The following is a 23,547-nucleotide window of genomic DNA, read 5'->3' as shown; positions in this document are numbered from 1 at the left end:
ATCGCCCGGCTGGCTCAGGTCCGCACCTTCTTGCAGGGCGCGTTTCACATCATTCCGCCTTACCGGCGGCCCTTGGATCCCTGGGACCTCAATTTGGTTCTCACGGTTTTGCAGAAACCCCCCTTTGAGCCTCTTAGGGAGGTTTCTTTGTTTCGTCTTTCACAGAAATTGGTCTTTCTAGTGGCCATAACTTCCCTCAGGAGAGTCTCTGATTTGGCTGCGCTCTCTTCGGAGTCACCTTTTTTGGTTTTTCATCAAGACAAGGTGGTTCTCCGTCCGACTCCGGACTTTCTTCCTAAGGTGGTCTCTCCTTTCCACCTTAACCAGGACATTACCCTACCTTCCTTTTTTTCGGCTCCTGTTCATCGCTTTGAAAAAGCGTTGCATACTCTGGATCTGGTGCGTGCTCTCCGGATTTATGTGTCTCGCACCGCTGCTCTTAGGCGGTGCACCTCTTTTTATGCTAACCACAGGTCTGCGTAAGGGCCTCTCTGCTTCTAAGCTGACCTTAGCCCGTTCGATTAGGTCGACCATTTCGGATGCCTACCAGTGTTCTCAGGTGCCTCCCCCGCCGGGGATCAAGGCACACTCGACCAGAGCTGTCGGTGCCTCTTGGGCTTTCAGGCACCAGGCTACGGCTCAGCAAGTCTGTCAGGCTGCCACTTGGACTAGCCTGCATACCTTTTCAAAGCACTACCAAGTGCATGCTCATGCTTCGGCAGACGCATCCTTCAGGCAGCTGTCGCCCATTTGTGAAGTTAGGCTCCGCCTACTTCTTAGTTTTTCTGTTTATTCCCACCCATGGACTGCTTTGAGACGTCCCATTGTCTGGGTTTCCCATAGGAACGATAAAGAAAAAGAGAATTTTGTTACTTACCGTAAATTCGTTTTCTTATAGTGCCGTATTGGGAGACCCAGCACCCTCCCTGTTGCCTGTTGGCAATTTCTTGTTCCGCGTGTTATCACCGGCTGTTGTCGTGGACAGAGTCTCCGGTTGTTCCGGTTCTTGCTCTGTTTTTACTTGTGGGTGGCTATTCTCCTTCAGCTTTTGCACTAAACTGGCTAGGACTGGCTACCAGGGGGTATATAAGCTCAGAGGGAGGAGCTACACTTTTAACTGTAGTACTTTGTGTGTCCTCCGGAGGCAGAAGCTAAACACCCATGGTCTGGGTCTCCCAATACGGAACTATAAGAAAAAGAATTTACGGTAAGTAAACAAAATTCTCTTTTTTATTGAATATATGAAATATACAAAATAAATGCAATATTGAAAGCACAGATCCCTCCCAACAGGGCCACCTTGTAGACCTGCTGACCACATGTACAGTTAAGACCAGAAGTTTACATATACGATCTACAAAAAGACACATCTGCAGGTTTTTCTCACTATCTGACAAGAAATCAGAATAAAGCTTTTCGCATTTTAAGTCAATTAGAAACTAAAATTATTTATATTTGCCAAATACCAGAATGAGAGAGCATATTTTAAGGCATTTTTATTACTTTCTGCAAAGTCCAAAGGTTATATACACTAAAGGGTGTTTTACACACTGCGACATCGCTAGCGATCTCGTTAGCGATGTGACACGCCAGATCGCAGATAAGATTTGCCGAGATCGCACATAGGTCGTCTTCTCTTTTTTTTTTTTTTTTTTTTTGTAGCGCCGGTCACATGTGCGATCTCGGCAAATCATATGTGCGATCTGGCATGTCACATCGCTAACGAGATCGCTAGCGATGTTGCAGAGTGTAAAGCACCCTTAAGAGTACTATGCCTTTAACAATATGGGACAGCCCATATGTTGATGTCATGTCTTTTTAAGCTTCTGATAGGTTTATTGGTAACATCTGAGTTAGAGACATACTTGTGGATGTATTTAAATGCACATGTGAAACACACTGGTCAAAATAAATCAACCAAACTCTCAGAGTTGTCGACTTGCACAAGTCTGGCTCGGCCTTGGGCACAATTTCTAGATACTTGAAGGTGGCTCCTTCATCTGTACAACAATTATACCAAAGTACAAAGAAGATGTGAATGTCCAGCCATCATACCGCTCAAGAAGATGGGTTCTGTGTACCAGAGATGAATGTGCTTTAGTCAGACATGTGCATATCAACGCAAGAACAAAAGCAAAAGACCTTGTGAAGATGCTGGTGGAAGCTGGTAAAGTTGTCATCCTCCACAGTGAAACGAGTACTGCATGAACATGGGCGGAAAGGCCACTCTGCCAGGAAGAAGCCATTACTCCAAAAGAAACACAAACATTAATCTGGCTTTTTTATAAGTGCGCACAGGAACAAAGACCTTAATTTTTGGAGACATCCTGTGGTCTGACGAAACTGAAATTGAACTGTTTGGCCATAATGACCATTATGTTTGGAGGAAAAAGAGAGCATCTTTGAAGCCTAAGAACACCATCCCACTGTGAAACATGGGGATGGCAGCATCATGATGTGGGGTTATTTTGCTGCAGGAAGGACTGGTGCACTTCACTAAATAGATGGCATCTTGAGGAAACATCATCCAGGAACTTAAAGCTTGGTTGGAAATGGGTCTTCCAAATGGACAATGACCCAAAGCATACTGCCAAACTAGTTACACAGTGGTTTAAGGATAAGGCTCCTTTCACATTGCGTTTTTCTCTACGTCCATAGGTCCCGTCGGAGAATCCGTCCGAACCGCCCCTCCCCCACTCTGCAAAGCGTGTTCCAGACGCATGCGCCCAACAGGGACATTCACTGTTATGGAGCGCACTGCGTTAGCGTGTGCTCTGTTTTGTGCCATTTTTTTGCACATATAAGTTTCTGCAGACTGACACCCGAACGTAGTCCACTATGTTCTGGTGTCCGTCTGCAGAAACGTATATGTGCAAAAAATGGCACAAAACAGAGCACACGCTAACGCAGTGCGCTCCATTACAGTGAATGGCCCTGCCGGGCGCATGTGTCTGGAACACGCTTGGGGAGGGGCGGTTCGGACGGATGCTCCGATGGGACCTGTGAGCGGAAGGTAAAACGCAATGTGAAAAGAGCCTAACAGTCAATGTTTTGGAGTGGCCATCACAAACCCCTGATCTCAATCCTATTGCAAGCTTATGGCCAAAGCTGAAAAAGCCAGTGTGAGCAAGACTACCTACAAATGTGGCTCAGTTCTGTCAGGAGGAATGGGGCCCAAATTCCTACCAACTATTGTGAGAAGCTTGTGGAAGAAGATTCAAAACGTTTTACCCGAGTCATACCGTGTAAGGGCAATGGTACCATATAATAATGAAATGTATGTAGACTTTTGACTTTGTAGAATGTAACAAATGTCATAAAACATTCATTCATTTTTTTTTTTTTTTTTTCTCCATCCACTAAACATGAGGGAATTGTCTGCCAATCACTGTAATGCTTTAGCCATGTTGGCTACTGGTATTACAGTGATTGGCCGACCGCATCATGTCATCAGGTCTACAGAAGACCAGGTGACGTCATCTTTGGCACACTGTATTTGGAATTAGTGTAGGGAGAGTTTCTGCTGGAGAAGGTATATTGTGTGATAGTGTCACGGATGACACAGTCCTGTGGTTTCTGGCCATAGAAGGTCACAGTTTCCTGCTGCACCGAATGCTCCTGACTTTCCTTTGTTCCTGCTGTCAGTATTCATTGGTATAGCTAACTTTCTTGCTGAATTAATCTCTTCCTCTTTTGGACCCAACCCTAGCTCGACTTCCACCCAGCTGCTGGTCATCTGTATTCTCTTCATGCTTTAAATACCTGTTCCTTTCCTGGACTTGTGCTGGTGACATTATTCAGTTCATTTAACTTTGGTTGCAAGCAGATGGCTTGTACACCTCTGTTGTATCATTGTTAAACTTTGCTGAGCTTCTACCCGAGTCATCTGTGGATAAGTAGTTCATGCATTGTTCCCCGTGTGTTCTCCTTGTGTCTTCTATAGTGTTTTTAGTGGCGTTGACTAAGAGCTCATCCCATCTGCTCCCTATTTGGGGCTCAGCACCTATCTAGGGTGGTGAGGGACCACAGAAACCAGCAGTAGGTTTGGTCAGGAGCCACCATCTTCCCTTTACCCAGACATAGGGTTTCTCTTCCCTTTTGCCGTTCGCTTAGTAGTTCCCCATACCTAGCGTGATATTCAGTACCTGCTAGTGCAACAGTCCTTTTCAGGGCTAATTTTATAACCCCACTCTTAGCTGCATTTAGTGTAGAGTAAGTTGCTGGAGAAGGGATTATGTATTAGAGGCCTGTAGGCAGGGTTTACAAACCTTGCTGCTGCAGCCTAAAACTAAAAGTCCTACATCTATATTTTTCACTATTAACACTAGAAGTCCCAGAAATTTCAAACTCCCCCCTGAAGTCCTGAAAGAGGGTCAAATGGCATTCAATAAATTGAATAGAACTAACTAGAAACTAAATGGCTAAACTCAATGGAAAACAACAACCTCCTATGGTGCGACAGTAATGGCCTTAATTACAGCACAAAAGACGGTGATTATAGGATGTTAGCTAAAATCCTTCAGGTCATTCGACCCGTCTCTGGGTTCCAAAGGTAGAAATGTTAAATGACCCCTCTCTGGGACTTCTACTGTTAATACCGCTACTGGCTGCGTTCAGTGTAGGGATAGCTGCTGGAGGAGGGATAGTTTTGGATTAGAAACCTATAGTTGGGGTATGTTGCTTTACAGTTCTTCTACAGGTTGGTCAGGGCACGGGTGATGCTATGGGACACGTGCAGATGTAAGGCAGGGATGGCACCCCTGGAAATGTATTGGCAGCTGGGGCTGAGTACCGCAGTACGGCTGCCGGCATCAGATTGCGGAAAGCCTCGAACAAACCTAAATGTAACATTTCCAGGGCAAGCAGTCAGGATATGCAAGCACGTAGTATCCTGTCTACTTTCTCAATCTCCACAAGGTCCACATGCAAAGCTTCCTCTTTAATTGTGAGCAGCGAGCATTTGATTATGGTGTCATAACCGCCCTCCATCTTGGTTGATTCCTCAAAGTTTTGTCAGTTGAGTGAGGGCCGGCTGATGGCCCTCTAACAATTATGAGCGAGTGCCACATGATGACTCTGTGGATATAGTGAAGGAAGAGAAGAAAAATAATAGAAAAAAAACATTTAACTGTGCACCTTTTCTGGAATGGGTACATGGGAATACACCAGAAAAAAAGAACATTTGACTTGGCTTTATGTTCTGCTGCTGTCATTCGCTGGGGTTGAGGAGTTGGTGCCAATCCAAACTTGTTCCTTTTTGAGAACTGTCAGCTTGCTAGCATTTTCATTCGAAAAGTGGATGTGCCTATTACTTATGCCCCTGGTGGCATAAATACCCATTGCATCAACTTAAGCAGGGAGGGAGCAGTGACTGCAGCCTGCAAGAATTCCATTTGCCTCAACTGTTTTTTTTAAAAAAAAAAATAAAGATCCCTTCATACAATGGGGGGAAAAGGACCAAAATGCACCTATGTGGTGGTCTTTCCCTGGGACTGGTTGGAGAAGTTTCCCCCCAACATGAAGAGTGGAGAGTCATTTGCCAATAAAAGTTCATGAACCAAGGAAAAGTTTGGAAACCCTCAATCTATTTGAAGCCTTGGCGCTGCCTGATGCCTTGAGCTGGCACAGGCAAAACTGCTGCTCATGTTAGCCAGAGCAAAATTAGAGCCTGAAGGCCCTTGGTTTGTGCTACTTGTACACTTCGTTGTGGCCTCCTGGACTTCTTGTTGGCCACAGAAACCCCACTCCTAAATGTAAATGTTTTTTCTGAGGCCATTCACTACGTGTATTCCAGGGTGTATTGCAATCCCTCGTTTCAATTTTTGATAGGCCTTGCACTTACTCCCAGACTGGTGAAGTCTATGTACTATCACTCCATCCAGATGGGGAAAAAAAATTGAGAAATCTCATGGACACGACTCCATTTTATTTCAGACTGAAATGGAATAATGCTGCATTTTTTTTCAAGTAGCATGTCAATGCTCTGCATTTTTTTTTTTTTTTTTTTTTTTCACAATTGAAAGCAATGAGAGAGCAAAAATGCTATGTATGAATAGAAGATTAAGGGGTAGAGGATGCAGCTTTTTCTTTTTAAATGTGCCCTATATACAAGCAGTCATGCAGGAAAAAAATGTTTCCTAACTTCCCCCAAATCCCTTCCCCCAACCACCCCCCCCCCCCCCCCACACTGAAAAATCCATTTTATCTTGGGTTTAGAAGGTCTTATTGTCAGTTTTTATAAAGTGGTGTAATACTATGCCATTATTTTCAGTAACAGAAAAAATAACTCCGGCACTCAAAACGGGACAACAAGAAAAAGTAGAATCCAGATGTTTTTTGCACAGTTTTAATATTTATTCTTTTGAATGACAAAAAATGTTTTGAGCAGTAATCAGTGATAATGATTATCACTGATGGACATAAAAAAAAATTTTAAGCAATCAAAATAAGAAATATTAATACTGAGCAAAAAACATCTGGATTCTACTTTTTCTTGTTGTCCTGTTTTGAGTGCCGGAGTTAATTTTCTAGTACTAGTGTTTTTCTTTCTCCTGAGCACCGCTTTACAGTTGAGCCAGGCCTTCCCTGATTATTTTCAGTAACTACCTGGGACTCTTCCCCAGCAGTGTCCAGGAATCGTCCCCCCATGCTGTTCCCATTCCATTTCAGCGGTGTTTCCATCCAGTTCAGTGATTTCCAGGACTCCTCAGGCCTCTCAGGGGGTCAGCCGGAAAAATGCTGGAGTTTCCCATTGACTTGTATTATGGTCGTTACATGAGATGAGCACTCTAGCATTAGAAATTGCTGGACTCTAAGCACCCGGGCATTTTAGTTCTCGCCCATCACTGCTGGTGACCTATTACCACTTACCCTATGGCCATGTACTTAGACTAGAATGCTGTATTTTCTGATTGCCGATCACTGAGCCAGCAAAATGTTAGTCACCATGCAAATCAGAATGTGTTGACGCACTTGTCTTCTAAACCTCCAAATGAAACAGCTTGTCAATTTATCCCTGATAGACTGTCTTGCTGACTCACGGACGCTCCATACCCTGGGAGGTGAGGGTTCCTCCCAGCAGAGTAGTCACTAATCACTGCGTTCGCATCCTACCAATTCAGCAAATCCTCTGGACAAATACTGTATTACTTGTCTGTTGCCTTCTACCTTGTCTCCTGAGCCGTAGCTGAATGCCTAATGCACAATTATGGATATTTAGGTTACATGATTAAATCCTGCGCACAGCAGATGTACCTTATCTAAGAAAAAACACCACCCATGTAACTTGTTGCATCCATTTATTACCTCCAAACTGGATGAGGATTAAAGTATTAGTTTGATTTTGAAGTGTCACTTTCTAAAGTGCAGTTTTATTTCATTCCTAAAATTGGTGACCACTTAATCTACTAAGCGAGTCTGCACCATGTGTCAGTGATGTCTTCTGAGCGCCAACCCACCGGCAGAACTGGGCAATGATTCTTTCCGATTACCTTGTCCTGTTATCTATGGTATTTCCATACGCACTGAAAAGATAACAGTTTAGTTCTGTTTTTGTTGTGGTTTTTAAATTGTGTATTCTATTCACAGTGAATAACCCGATCCCCTCCAACTTGAAGTCCGAAGCCAAAAAAGCTGCAAAAATTCTAAGAGAATTCACTGAAATCAGTTCCAGATCTGGACCAGATAAGATTATCCCAGGTATGAGCTGCACTTTATTTCTTATACACATATTCTGACATCGATTTATCAGATTGAAAAAAGATCAAGAAATCATTAATATAAAAAATTTTTTTTATTCAAGAATATTTTTAAAATTAATTTTGTATATAAATTGTCGTTCTACAATACAATACCCAGTGACATGGGAATAAGTCACAGAAGCAAAATGGTAATGTAAATAAAAAATTGATTGCACGTTAACCCGAAATAAGATTGACATATCTTATTACAATGTGTAAATACTGTATATAGTTCAAATAAATAGGCCCATCATATAAAGTGCATATACGTAGTGACTAATATAGTGTCTTAGTGCTGTGCTAATTCATAAATTCAATTTTGAAAAAGTAACACAACTACCAAATATTGATCAATTATATAGATATACTACATTCAGCTATATCATGTTTTCTTGTGCTGATCCCAGATCTCAGAGAAGTTAAAGGGAACCTGTCATCAGAAATTTAGCTATAAAGCTAAAAGTTCCCCCCTCTGCAGCTCCTGGGCTGCATTCTAGGAAGCTTCCTATAGATTTTGTGTCACCTTTTATCCCAAAATAAACACTTTATAAACTGGTACCTTTTCGTATGTAAATTTCTTAATTTTCCATGTGGGCGGGCTGTCTGATGTACGTTGCTGTTCCTCCATCATATTGACGCCGCCCCCGAACGCTGAATTTGAAAGTTCAGGACACCGCCCCTGGGTGCCCGTGGTCCAGCGCATGCGCTGTTCCACTGTAGCGGTGCCGTGCACTGTGTGCACGTGCGACCGCTGTGACGCTTTGCGCGGGCACGAGGTTATGGGCGGCGCTGTTAGTGTCATCAGTAAGTGCCGCCCATAACCTCGTGACCTCGTGCTGAGCATGATGGGAAGGAGGGGACGTCCGGGCATCATTCCTCCAGCGCTTGCGCATAACGCTGGAGGAATAGGGGAAAGTGCGGTCACGAGGTTATGGGCGGCACTTACTGATGACACTAACAGCGCCGCCAGTAACCTCGTGCCCGCGCAAAGCGTCACAGCGGTCGCACGTGCACACAGTGCACGGCACCGCTACAGTGGAACAGCGCATGCGCTGGACCACGGGCACCCAGGGGCGGTGTCCTGAACTTTCAAATTCAGCATTCGGGGGCGGCGTCAATATGATGGAGGAACAGCAACGTACATCAGGCAGCCCGCCCACATGGAAAATTAAGAAATTTACATACGAAAAGGTACCAGTTTATAAAGTGTTTATTTTGGGATAAAAGGTGACACAAAATCTATAGGAAGCTTCCTAGAATGCAGCCCAGGAGCTGCAGAGGGGGGAACTTTTAGCTTTATAGCTAAATTTCTGATGACAGGTTCCCTTTAACAGACAGAGTCCCAGAATCTGTAGTCTCCACAGATCTTAACGCCACCATGACACTAGGCAATGCCTGCCAAAATCTTGTCACTGCGTTGCTTCCTGCAGATTTGATAGTGTTTTGGGTTTTTTTTTTTGTTTTTTTTTTTTTTTGCTGCAGATCTCAGTGCCCTGAATATTAAGCCCTGAATAACCCCGCCACACTACTTATTGACAGCTTTAGGGTACAATGTGCATAGGCAGCAAGCTGAAAAACTGTATTTGAGGCGTGGTTATTAGTGATGATTGAGCACTACCATGCATAGGTGCTCGGTACTCATAATGAGCAGTTGGATGCCCAGTTTGGCGTGACTCAAGTACCCAAGTAAAATGGATGTTAACAGGGATAGAGATATAGATATATATATATATATATATATATATATATATATATATATAAAATATATTTTCTGAAAGATTTTATTTAAAAAAAAAAATAAATCCCAAAATCTTGCAATTTTTCATTGTCCACTAGGCATAAAGTAAGTCTCCCATATCCTTTAATTCACAGATGATTTTTCAGCTGTCTCAGTGGAATCCTATCTGTGACGATAATCACAGCTAACTCCTCTATATACATTAGATAACCACGGATCCATAATGGGTTATCACCAGCGTTTCCCTTTATAATAACCTTTTGTCTGGATCAGAGAATGCCTATAAAGTAATTCTATAGAGCAGTCATGGCGAACCTTTTACAGGCCGAATGCCCAAACTGTAGCCCTAAACCCAATTTTTTTTTTCCGAAGTGCCAACCAATCCTATTATATAAATAATTGATTGTAACCTTACCTTTGCCCTCTTCTCTTCAGCAGGGGGCATCACGCTCATGCATGCTTACCACACATTGAAGCTGAGCCCCTGCCCTTTCCAGACACAGCAGTTGGATTGATGTTTCTGGAAAAAATTGCAGCATATTAGACAGAGATTTTAGCCTGGAATGCAATCAGATGTCGCCCTATAATCCACATCTACATTTCAAAGTCTGAACATATTGAAATCCCATAAAGATGTACGAGTGGCTCCCCTCCCCATCATTGTGTAGTTATGCCGCCCTTACTGGCCACTTCCTGGTAAACATGTCCCCCATCCTGATATATATTTCCCACATTCTGGTATATTTGTCCCCATCATGGCCCCATCCTGGTAAATGTACCCCATTCCTGGTAAATGTCCTCCATCCTGTTAAATGTACCCCATTCTGGCATGTTCCCCCATGCTGGTAAATGTACCCCATCCTGACATATTGCCCATCCTTGTAAATGTTCCCCCATCCCGGCATGTACCCCACTCCTGGTAAATGTCTTCCATCCTGGTAAATGTTCCCAATCCTGGTTAGTTTACCCCCATCCAGGTAAATGTCCCCCTTCCTAGCATGTAACCCCTTCCTGGTAAATGTACCCTATCGTGGCATGTTTCACCCTATCGTGGCATGTATGTTTCCTCCCTATCGTGGCATGTATGTTTCCTCCCTATCGTGGCATGTATGTTTCCTCCCTATCGTGGCATGTATGTTTCCTCCCTATCGTGGCATGTATGTTTCCTCCCTATCGTGGCATGTATGTTTCCTCCCTATCGTGGCATGCATGATTCCTCCCATCCTGGCATGCATGATTCCTCCCATCCTGGCATGCATGATTCCTTCACGCTGGCATGCATGCAGTCCCGTCCCCCCCCCCCCCCCCCCATGCTGGCATATGTGTTCTCCCCCACCCCATGCTGGGGCTGGCACTGGCCTCCCCATCCCCACCTTGGCACAGCCGCACACAAGTTATTAAAAAAAAAAAAGCAACACACAACTTACCTCCCTGCACACGCTCCCCCCCGCTGCGCGCCGCTGAGTCCTCAGTTCCCACGCGGCCAGAAGACCTCATTATGCTGGCGCCGCTCGCTGACGCTCCTCCGTCTCCTAGGCAACACACCTGCAGCCTGGGGAGGAGGAGTGTCAGAGCGAGGAGAAATGTCTCCTCCGCTCCAACACAGCTTTGATCTGCCGGCGCCACCGCACCAGCAGAACAAAGTGGCAGGATCAGGCGACAGCAGAATGGGCTCTGCGTGCCCCTGGTGGCACGCGTGCCATAGGTTCGCCATCACTGCTATAGACGTTAAGTCAAAATCTATTTCTGGCTATGGCCCATGTGGCTACGGTAAAGCATATTTATGAATGCTGTTAACAGATGCTTAGGCTCGATAGTTTTTCTCCTCCTCCCCCCCCCCCTTCCTCTCCATAATCCTGTACAAAAAAAAAATTCTATCGGCAATAAAAACAGATTGGAAAAATATGATCTAGCTGGTTTTAATTAATAAAAATACTTTTCATTTTAACCCCTTCTTCACACATGCCATTTACATAGTCCCCTGCAGCTTAACCACTTGGAGGCCACTGGCATGTACGTGATTAGATCCCGGCAGGGGGCACTTTCTCACCCATTAGCTCCACTGCAGCAAGCTGATAAGATACTCATGATGCTTGGCATGTACTGAGACTTGCTTTTACTAGAAAATTTATGGCTTAGGCCCTATTCAGATATCTTTTTTTTTTTTTTTTTTTTTTTTTTACTCGCCCATGATGGCATCACGGAGAGGGGGGATAAGCCCATTCAAGGGCAGGAAACCTACAGGGTAATAGGGTGGCATCCTCCCACACATCAGTTAGTTTATTGTCTTTGAGGGGGGAACCTTCGTGGAGAAGGCAGTACATTGCGGCAGCAGCAGGAAGAAGGTCTCGCCCGAGCCGGCAGATGTAGGCAGTGGCTCCGTCCTTGCTGCAGCCGGTGCAAGAGTCATGTAAGCACCACAATGGGTCCAGTGGGACTTGACTGGCATGTGAGTCGTGACGCCATCCATTATTGTCATCTGGCTGCCACATGTCCTGGGCCTACCAGTTTGTGCACCTTATAGTTTCACCCTGATGACGAGCACACCAGCGACATTGTTGACCTGGAAGTAATATTTCACTTGAAGGGTAGGACTGGAGGAGGCAGCATTGGAGGGTGCAGTTGTGTCTGGCAGGTCCCACATTTTAAAATGCAGTTAGACCGCCAGCAGAGTAGCTTTCTCACTCCAACCTGAGCCATCCTGCAGGATGGAAAAGGAGCAGCAGCAGAAATGGTGGATACTTCAGTCGTAGCAGGAGAAACAGCCGCACCAGTAGCTACATAATGGCAGTCGCATTCCCTCCAGTGGTAAACTAACCATCAGAAGTAACCGTAGGACTAGCCAGCAGACCCACAGCTCCAATAAGGTGGAACTCAACAGAAGAACAGAGTCCACAGCCTCCAGAGGCAACATGTTTCTTCTTTGTGAAAGTTCGCTTTGTAATGGGGTTTTCTCGTCCTTATATTATCAGGGAAAACCAAGGAAATGCATTTCCAAGTCTAAACAAGTCTAATTTGCCTACAGTTCCTGGGGCCAGGACCGAGCCTTGTGCTGCCCCACTTGAAACACGCTTCCAAATGAATGTGCCATTTTTTTTTTTACCACTCTTTGGATCAGTGATTATACTCGGTTATGAATCCACCTAACTGTAGCCTTGTCAATCCCATACTTGGTCATTTTTCCTATAAGGATAGGATGAGATTTTATCAAGTACTTTGAAGTCAAGATATACTGTATCTACTGCATTTCCCTGATCCACCCAGTCAGTGATTCCATCATTGAAGAAAATTAGATTAGTCTGGCATGACTTGTTTGCTACAAGCCCATGCTAGCTATGGTTAATTATTGTATTATTCGTATGCAAATACTTATACATGCTGGTTGAACAGATTTATTAAAAGGTATTTCCTAATATAGAAGTAAGACCCACTGCCTGTAAATTCCTGGCACCGTCCTTTTTTTTACTTTTCTGTTGTCTGACACCTCTTGCCCTGTAGCGCGTGTGTGTGTGTGTGTGTGTGTGTGTGTGTGTGTGTGTGTGTGTGTGTGTGTGTGTGTGTGTGTGTGTTCTTGATGCGCGGATCCCCTCCCTCCCTGGTGCTGTCATAGGTTCTGAAGAATCACATTACTAATAAATAATTACATATTTTATTCACATATAAAGAAAAAATACTTTCCAAGCATTTCCTACACAGTTAAAAAAACAAAAAAAAAAAACAGACCGCACAAGGAATCCATGTGCGATGTGTTTTTTTTTTTTTTTTTATGTTTTGCACACTCCTTTTGCAAAGAACACAGCCAGGCATGTGAACAGCACTATAGATTGTAATGGGTATTTCTGTTTCTCGAGGTCTTAATGAAAATCGCCATTACTTATCAAATGTAAAAAATGTGCCATGTCATATAGCCCAAAGTTCTTCATCACCTTCTTAAGGCCGCTTTACACGCTGCGACATCGCTCAAGCGATCTCATTGGGATCACGGAATTTGTGACGCACATCCGGCCGCGTTAGTGATGTCGTTGCGTGTGACACCTATTAGCGATTTTGAATCGTTGCAAAAACGGTCAAAATCGCTCCTCGGTGACATCACCCCCTATTCTCGAATATCGCTGCTGCTCGGTGTACGAAGTTGTTTGTCGCTCCTGCGGCAGCACACATCGCTATGTGTGACACCGCAGAAATGAGGAACCTCACCTTACCTGCGGCCGCCGGCAATGCAGAAGGAAGGAGGTGGCCGGCATGTTCCGGCCGCTCATCTCCGCCCCTCTGCTTCTATTGGGCGGCGGTTCGGTGACGCTGCTGTGACGCTGAACGAACCACCCCCTTAGAAAGGAGGCGGTTCGCCAGTCACAGCGACGTCTCAGAGCAGGGTATGTGCGTGTGACGCTGCCGTAGCGATAATGTTCGCTACAGCAGTGATCACAAGATATCGCATGTACGATGGGGGCGGGTGCTTTAGCGCTCGACATCGCTAGCAATTGGTAGCGATGTCGTAGCGTGTAAAGCGGCCTTTAGAAACTGCAGTACTTTTGCTGGATCCAATCCTCCTTTCTGTTCATATAGTGTACCAAATCGAGGGTATTTTCAATCTTTTAAATTGTGCTCCAAAATGTAGTGTTGTTGTTGTTTTTAATGTAATTGCATTCGATGTTGTTTGCAGCTCACGTCATTGCCAAAGCACAAGGCCTTGCAATTCTTTCTGTTATTAAAGCCGGCTTCTTGGTGACCGCTCGAGGAGGAAGCGGTATAGTACTCGCCCGCCTTCCAGATGGACGTAAGTGGCCCTCAAAGCTTCCGATACAGTAACTATGAACACTGTATTCTATCTACCGCCTTTTGTACCTCCCTTTTATATTGTGCCTTGTCCTCCCTCAGGATGGTCCGCCCCATCTGCCATCGGCATAGCTGGACTTGGTGGTGGATTTGAAATTGGAATTGAAGTAAGTGTTGTAGTCGGCACATCATTCTTCTACTGATGCAGATTTTTATTTATTTTTTTTTTTTTTACCACTTACCTGTCTTGCCATGAGTGGTTAAAGGGAATCTGTCACCGATTTTTTTGCTATCCCATCTGCGAGTAGAATGTTGTAGTGGCGGAGACCTTGATTCCGGCCATGTGACATTTATTTTACTGGGTGCTGCAGTCTTGATTAAAAACTGTTCTCTGCTGCAAAACTACCAGTTATCTGAATGCTGAGCTCTGTATAACCTCGCCCACACTGACCACTGATTGGCAGATTTCAGTGTACACTGTGCATAGGCAGAAAGCTGTCAAATCAGTGTTGGGGGTGTGGTTGGACTAACTGGCAGCAGACGAAGAGGTCCTCTAATGAAAATCTGCTGCAGATCAAAGTGATCTTATGAAAACTACAGCAAGCAGATCAGTAAGTGACACATCGCTGGAATCAGGGTATCTGTCTCTACATTATGCTGCTCTCCTATTAGGTGTTAAAAACCTGGTGACAGATTTCCCATTTGTTATTAAAGGCAGTCGTACATATTAGACCAGAAGTCCCCAACCTTTCTGACCTTGAGAGCCACGTTCCGCTCTGAGAGAAGGCCAAGAGCCACAAGTAGTGACACCCAGAGATCCCATTACCAGTATAACGACAGCCAAAGTATTTCCACAGAACTCACACCGAGGCAGTATACCAAGATACAAGGGTCCCTACATTACTCTCATTCAGATTTGCTCCTCTGTGTCGGGCTATTCACAAAAGTCACCATCTGCAGGCCTGCTCTTCATAGCTGTGTTGCTATATCCGATGTGTATGCACCAAACTGGAAGACAGCCGCGAGCCACATGTCACAGGCCCGCGAGCCACATATGGCTCCAAAGCCATAGGTTGGGGAACCCTACATTAGACTAAAGGCCACCAATATCAGCAGGACCAGCCAACAATCTAATGTGTATGGGGTCCTCATTGCTCTCCTCAGACAAATAATGCTGGGGAGGGAGAAGGATCTAGTACTTCAACTTCAGACAGTCAATCCTTTTCGTTCTCCAGAAATAAGCCGCTGCTGGAAAAGCCTGGTAATGATTATCTCATTGAGCCCAACTGAGTCTTAATATGTATGGGGGATTTCAGAGAGATCGATGTCAGAAGAATGATTGCTCTTTCTACATCTAGAGGTTAACAAGACAAAACAATCACTGATCTCGGTGAGACCAGCCAGAGAAAACACTGCCAGCAGCCAGCGAGGGCGCTCAAGACATTAATGTACCTAGGATTTCACTGTGTTGAGCGCCTTTGCTCGCTGCCGGCAGTGTTTTCTCTGGCTCGTCTTGTTGGTCTACTAGGCATTGCTCCCACCTGGCCAGAATCCTACTCCACACTGATGAGGGGCAATACCCCGAATCAGCTGTCTGTGGATGGATACCTGGCCTTGGTATTTCCCTTGTCATATCTTTAAACTCGTCAAAAAGTTGGATATTGACTAAAAGGGCCACTTAATATGGTGGTTATGGTGGTCCCTAAAAAGAGCCACTCCTTGGCTGGATCCTTCCCGGAGGGATATCTGGCTAGTTTGTGTTGAGACTCCTAACAGAGGCTCCACGGACTTTTTTGATTTACATCTAGAGGTTGGGAGACCGTATTGTGGAAATGGACCCAAATTTGTCAAAGATATATGCAATAAATGTGTAAGAAGGGAACGCTCCTTTTTAACATTTCTCCCACATAAATTTGGCATTTCCTAACCTTGCCAACCAAATGGTTATATTACTTATAATGATGTAACCACATGCCGGAGAATATAATGGTCCAGAAAACAAAAGAAGCAAGCTCTTGTTCTTTTCTTCTGCACTCTGTACATTTTCCTTCAAGTGAAGGCAAACTGTACTTTAAAATTGGATGAATCTCTGCCCTTTACATCACTTGTGTGATAATGACAAGGCATCGGACATGGCGAAATAATGGAATATAACGACACAACCTTCCATGCCGTAACTTGTTTATGTCCAGAATACGGACAAATCCCAAGCACGGAGTATTTGGCTCTGAAGCCGGCCTGTAGGAATATCACTTGTTAAGTTCAGTTGTTCAATACAATTTTAACCCCTCCACCCCCAAGCTTGTGCTGACCAGGCCAAATTGTACATATCTGACCAGTATCACTTTGTGGTGGCAACCCTGGAACACTTCAGTACATTCCAATGAGTCTCCCATTTTGTTTTTATGTGACACATTATACTTCATGATAGTGCTAAATTGTGGTTGATCTTATTAGTGTTCGAGATCCGATCCGGAATCCGGAGCAATATATGTCAATGACGAGCGGAATAAGAGAGAGAGCGAGCGCGAGAGAGAGAATCAATCCATCCAGATCGTGCACCCGGAATCCGGATCGTGCACCCGGAATCTGGCGTCCGGGTCAGACCCGGATCTACCGCTGAAACCGCGCGGATCCAGATTTTTCCAGTCCGGGTCCGCTCAACACTACTATTAAACGTATCACTTCTGCAGCTCCTGGGCTGCATTCTATGAAGATGCACCTTATCCCTGACTCCCCTTCCAGACCCCAAAATTAACTTTATAAATCTTGACCCCCTCCCCACGTATGCTAATTACCTGTGTGGCTCAGATGGGTGGGCTCATTTTCTGCTTTTGTCCCCCCTCCTGCCGCTGTTTGCCGTACTCCTTTCTTGATTGACGGGATGACACCTCCATCATCATCATCCTGTTTCATTTTCAAATCTTGCGCCTTTATTTATTTTATATTTTTTTGTCAACAGTCATGAGGGCTTGTTCTTTGCGGGATGAGTTGGCATTTTTATTGGTACCATTGTCACCTAATACATTCTGATTGTTTTCTAGTTTGCTTTTTGTGAGGGAGACTGAGGAAGAAATGGCAAATCAGGAATTATTTTGTGTTTTTTTTTTTTTGCTTTTTTGGGAGGCGTGATTTTACATAAAAATATTTATTTTATTTTTTTATTTTTTTTTTAATTTTCTCCAAGTTCCCCTATGCTACTTTTAACTTTATTTTGATAGTCTGATCACTGGTCTAATGCATTGCAAAGCACATGCACTTTAATGCATTAGATCTGTCAGTGTTAGCCTATGTGCCCACGTTGTGTCGAGGTAGTTGCAGTTCTAAACGCATCCTCTGGCAGAAATGGTTTTTGCCAAAGTTGCTTTTGACCACAAAAACGCTATAAATACGCGTGCGTTTTTACCACGTTTTGGGTGCGTTTTTACCACGTTTTACATGGTTTTTCATTGTTTAAGGTCAGATGCGTTTTGATGACAAATACACTACTAAATAAAGTTTTAACATTCAAACACTGAAAAAATGGCAAAAAAATAATAAATGATTAAAATTAAAAAACATAGCTGACTTTATTAAAATGATAAAGATTTGTTAATTATGTCAAAAGTAACGTTAAATTAATGTTTTTCTTAATATTAAGTGTGTGTGTAAAGGGACATATCATGCCCTTAATATAATGGAAAAACGCATGCAATTAAATTGTCCAAAACTCTTGTTTTCTGCATCCAAAAAGCAGGTTAAACGCTAGGATTTTGATGTTTAATGCGTTTTGCAACTTCTCATTGACTCTGTTCTCAAAATGCTGCCCAAATGGCAAAAACAATTGACATGCTGCTTCTTTGAACGCTGAGTTTTTGCCCAAAATTAGGCAAATTAAACGTAGTATTTATAACAGCAAAGTGCGCACAAGAAATCCCCATTTCCCATAGACTTTGCTGGAAAATCAAAACGCATGCATTTTGGCATTAAAACGCTGCAGTTGAAAATGCTGTGGAAATGCAGGTAAAAACGCAAAGTGCGCACACAGCCTTGCACTGACACAAATGCCTTGTAGACCATGCTATTGGTGTGGTCTAACAGGCTACTGTAGTTGGCATACTCTGAAATCCAATTTTTATTTATTTTTTTCTTTAACCTATGGTTGCCATGACAATCAGCAGCCCGCGATTACACTGAGGGGGGTGCTGATCGGGTGGGAAAAGGGGTCATTTTCCCTCTCCTAGCCTCCTAAATGCTGCTGTCAATATTGTGGCATTTAGGTGGTTTGCTATGACATACCAGTACATCTATTTGCTGGAACCTATAACCTACTTGTACATCATATGTCGAGAAGGGGTTAAAGGGAATCTGTCACCAGGTTTCGCTCTGCATCTGAGCATTATGTAAGAGCAGAGACCCTGATTCCAGCAATGTCACTTACTGGGCTGCTTTTGGGGGTTATACATATTTTTACATTCCGAGAACTGCTAGATCTACAGCAAGCAGCCTGGTACAGGACACCGGCAGGTCTTTTTTTTTTTTTTTTATTATTATATATATATATATATATATATATATATATATATATATATATATATATATATATATATATATATATATATATATATTATATTATATTATATATTATATTATATTGTGAGACGGGGAATATAGCTCCGCGCTGGGATCTTTGCTTTGGTCCAAGCGAGTGGCTATAGATTCACAGATGACAGCGGCAGACTGGCAGGTTCCAAACAGATACGGCCACTGCCGTGTTTATTGTGTACACTTATGCCTCAGTGTTACACATGCAAAAACAGGAAAATAAATGTCTAAGGCCGTCTGGCCACTAACTAACAGAATGCTAACTACAAAATAAACCTATGTAACAAACAAAACCGTATTCTCTTACTGTGTGGGTTCCTTAGCACAGCCAGTGGAGGTATGGAGTCTCAGCCCCAGCAGCCATGAGCCTGTCCTGCTATCCTTAGCAGGTTCTTTTCACTGAATGCCTCCTGATTATTTCAGCTGATCCAGTGAGGGATCAAAACCTGGATTGAATGTGGAGAAGGGAGCAACCAGTCCCACTGCCATTCCTACTGATTGCTCCAGGAAAAACCGAGCCCAAAATTACACTGAAATAAACAGGCTTCAGTGACTAACCTATTGCTGAACCAGATATAATGTTCCCAGCCCATTTGCATGGGCCGACCGCTCCACAGTCAGTACATGGAGACATATGAAATTAACCGAGGGGAAACGTAACTGTTCTCTAGTACTTCTCCCCTCGGCATCTCACATACCCCCTCCCTCTGTTCGAGCCCGTGGGGTCGGACACAATGACTTACCAAGCAGTGCGTTCTAGACAACGTGTCTGCGTTCTCATGCGCCTTGCCTGCTCTGTGCTCCACTGAAAATTTAAAATTTTGTAACGCCAAGAACCAGCGTGTCACCCGCGCATTGCCCTCTTTTGCCTGGGACATCCATGTCAGTGGTAAATGGTCCGTCACTAGCCGAATCGGCGTCCTAGTAAATAATAGCGCAGGGTTTCCAGGGCCCACTTCACAGCTAAGGCTTCTCGCTCAACCACACTGTATTTTTGTTCTGCCTCCGTAAGTTTTCTGCTTAGATAGCCTACTGGGTGTTCCTCGCCGTTCACTTGTTGTGAAAACACCGCGCCGAGGCCAACACCAGAGGCATCTGTTTGAACAATAAACTCCCGTGTAAAGTTTGGGGTAACCAACACTGGTTGGTCACATAAAGCCTTTTTCAACCTTTGAAAGGCGTCCTCTGCTTCTGCGTTCCACTTTATTGAGACAGAGGTTGACCCCTTGGTAAGATTCGTGAGTGGGGCTGCGATGGTAGCAAAATTTTTGATGAACCGCCGGTAATAACCAACGATCCCCGAAAAGGCTCTGACCTGTCTCTTGGTGACCGGTTGTGGCCAATTCTGAATGACGTCCACTTTGTTTGCCTGAGGTTTTATAACTCCTCTACCAATGATGTATCCCAGATAGCGAGCTTCTTCCAACCTCAATGTACACTTCTTGGGATTGGCAGTCAAGCCGCCAGTCCTTAGAGAGTCCAAGACAGCTTGCACCTTTGGCAAATGAGTTTCCCAGTTATCACTAAAGATAATGATATCGTCCAAATATGCGGATCCATACTGGACATGGGGCTTTAGGACAATATCCATTAGTCGTTGGAAGGTGGCTGGGGCTCCATGCAAACCAAATGGCATATCCCGGTACTGGAACAGTCCCTGTGGCGTAACAAAGGCAGTTTTGTCTTTGGCAGAGTCAGTGAGGGGAATCTGCAAATAACCTTTTTGTTAAGTCAATAGTGGATATGTATCTGGCTGAACCTAGTCTCTCTATAAGTTCATCAACTCTTGGCATAGGGTAGGCATCGAATTTCGATACCTCATTCAACTTGCGAAAATCATTACAGAACCGGATAGTCCCATCGGGCTTGGGCACCAGCACGATGGGACTAGCCCACTCACTCCGGGACTCCTCAATAACCCCGAGCGCCAGCATTTTCTCTACTTCCCGGGCAATGGCTTGTCTCCAAGCCTCAGGAATTCAATACGGTTTTAACCGTACACGTGACTGAGGGTCGGTGACCATGTCCTGTTTAATTAGGTTAGTACGGCCAGGTAGTTCTGAAAAAATATCTGCATTTCTCTGTACGAACTGCTTGGTTTCTTGTATTTGGGTCTTGGATAGCGTGTCTGCAATACCCACCTCTGGTGGTACTATCTGGGGGTCACTTACCTCAGATTTTGGTGCCACTCGAGGCCCACTATCAAGGGTAGTTTCCACTAGCAGACTCTCTGTACCGCCAGGACTTAAGCAAGTTTACGTGGTAGATTTGTTGGGGTTTTCTCTTGTCTGGTTGATGTACCTTTATAATTCACTTCACCTATTCTTTCCAGCACCTCGTATGGCCCCTGCCATTTTGCAAAAAAATTATTTTCTACAGTAGGTACCAAGACTAAAGGGGGCTTTACACGGTACGACCGATTGTGCAATTGCACAATCGATCCTACCCGCCCCCGTCGTTTGTGCGTCACGGGCAAATCGCTGCCCGTGGCGCACAAAGTCTGTAACCCCCGTCACACATACTTACCTCTCGTGCGACCACGCTGTGGGCGGCGAACGTCCACTTCCTGGAGTGGGAGGGACGTTCGGCGTCACAGCGACGTCACACGGCCGCCGGCCAATAGAAGCGGAGGGGCGGAGATGAGCAGGATGTAAGCATCCCGCCCACATCCTTCCTTCGACAGAGGCGGCGGCAGCCGCGAGAGGCAGGTGAGCTGCTCATCGTTCCCGTGGTGTCACACGGAGCGGCGTGTGCTACCACGGAAACTATGAGCAACTAAATTAAACGATATTATGGAACTTAGCGAGCAGTACACGACTCACGATTTGTGAGCGATACTGCGTCGCTAGGAGGTGTCACACAGGCCGGCATCGTCAGCGATGCCGGATGTGCGTCACAAAAACCGTGACCCCGACGATCTATCGCACGATAGATTGTCTGGTGTAAAGCAGCCTTAACACTCGATCCCCGGGTTGAAAAACTCGTGTTTATAGCCGCCCGGTTGTACACCCTGCTTTTGGGCGCGTTGTGCACGCTCCAAACATTCTTTGACTATTGGCATAACTGCAGCAATTCTGTCCTGCATGAGTGTTATATGTTCAACTACACTGCGGTAAGGAGTCACCTCTTGCTCCCAAATCTCCTTGGCAATATCCAACAGGTCTCTGGGACACCGCCCATAGACCAATTCAAAAGGTGAAAAACCCGTGGAGGATTGGGGTACCTCTCGTATGGCGAACAAGAGATATGGCAGGAGAGTATCCCAATCCCGTTTGTCCTTATCCACTACCCTTTTCAACATCCCCTTTAGGGTTTTATTGAAGCGCTCGACCAAACCGTCCGTCTGAGGGTGATACACTGAGGTACGCAGGTGGGAGACTTTTAGTAATTTACATAGTTCTTTGAGAATACGAGACATAAAGGGGGTCCCCTGATCCGTAAGTATCTCTTTCGGAATGCCTGTGCGAGAACCTGTTCAATAGCTCCTTTGATATTGCTTTTGCATTGGCATTCCGTAAGGGTACAGCCTCCAGATAACGGGTGGCGTAATCCAGTACCACCAAAATGTATTGATGACCCCTGGCGGATTTAACTAATGGACCGACTATATCCATTGCTATCCTCTCAAAGGGCACCTCTATTATTGGCAAGGGTACCAGGGGCTTCTAAAATGTGTCATAGGCGCAGTCAACTGGCATGTAGGACAGGATTGACAGCACCGAGTTACATCTCCCGTCAGAACCGGCCAAAAGAAACGTTGCAAAATACGGTCTTTTGTCTTTTTCTCCCGCCAGGTGGCCCCCCAAGGGATGTTTGTGCCAGGTCGAAAACCACCTGACGAAAGGATTTGGGTACCACTAGCTGTTCCACCACCACTCCTCGCATCTTGTCAATGTGGTATAGCATGCCCTGTTGCACTGCCACATGTGGAAACACATTTTGAGCCCCTAGGTACACTGGGTTTCCCTCAGCGACCTTCACATTTTCCCATGACCTTGTTAAAGTTGGATCTTGGTGTTGAGCGGTCCCGAAATTATCACGGGCCACCTCAAGACCTGGCATCTCTATAACATCCTCTAGCGTGTCCGCCTCGCCTGCAAATAGTCAAAGGAGAGTCTACAGATTCTGGCGCTACCCCTGTGTTTGGTCCCCTATCATGTTGTTCCAGTGGCTCAGGGGCTAACCCCAGGGTATCGTTCACCAGTTTTTCTTCAACCGGGGGTGTTCACGCCATTTTTAACGTTCCACAAGTCCCAGAATAAGGGAAAGTCTCTCCCCAGGATTACGCTATGCAACATAGTCTTTACAATCACCGCCTGATGTCTTTTGGCCCCCAAGGGCGTGGCAAGAGTTACCCAGGCTGTGGGGTAGTTTTTAGTATCGCCATGTATGCAACTAATGCCCACAGTTGAACCTGTTATTACTCCAGGGTCCACCAAGCGAGCATGTACCAAGGTTACTTGACTGCCAGTCTAAGATGGCATTCACACTATAGCCGTTGACCTCAATGCAACACACATGTTCATTTCCTGTGAGGATCTCCGCAGCACAGACTGACTGTACGTATAATGACAGACGTCTTGTAGTGTTACAGGCCATAGGCTCTGTAGTTAATGGGCAGTTAGCAGCTACGTGGCCGAACCCACGACATCGCCAACACTGTATGGGCCCTTGCCTTGCAGTTGGGGACCTCAGTCTGGGCCTGGTGAC

At 45.0% G+C, this 23,547-nt stretch overlaps 1 protein-coding gene across 2 annotated transcripts in view; it reads left to right on the top strand.

Annotated features, from left to right (window-relative positions):
• SH3YL1 (SH3 and SYLF domain containing 1) overlaps window positions 1–23,547 on the top strand; it is a 134,865-nt gene that overhangs the window by 17,518 nt on the left and 93,800 nt on the right. For both annotated transcript variants that reach the window (XM_075341052.1, XM_075341053.1), the window contains exons 2-4: window positions 7,588–7,698; window positions 14,141–14,254; window positions 14,356–14,420. In XM_075341052.1, coding sequence (XP_075197167.1) covers window positions 7,588–7,698; window positions 14,141–14,254; window positions 14,356–14,420 — 290 coding nt within the window. The remainder of the gene's footprint in view (window positions 1–7,587; window positions 7,699–14,140; window positions 14,255–14,355; window positions 14,421–23,547) is intronic.

This window comes from Anomaloglossus baeobatrachus, chromosome 3 (assembly GCF_048569485.1).
Source record: "Anomaloglossus baeobatrachus isolate aAnoBae1 chromosome 3, aAnoBae1.hap1, whole genome shotgun sequence".
NCBI lineage: Eukaryota > Metazoa > Chordata > Amphibia > Anura > Aromobatidae > Anomaloglossus > Anomaloglossus baeobatrachus.
Note: the sequence above shows the minus strand (reverse complement) of the source record. Positions and strands in the feature narration are given on the sequence as shown.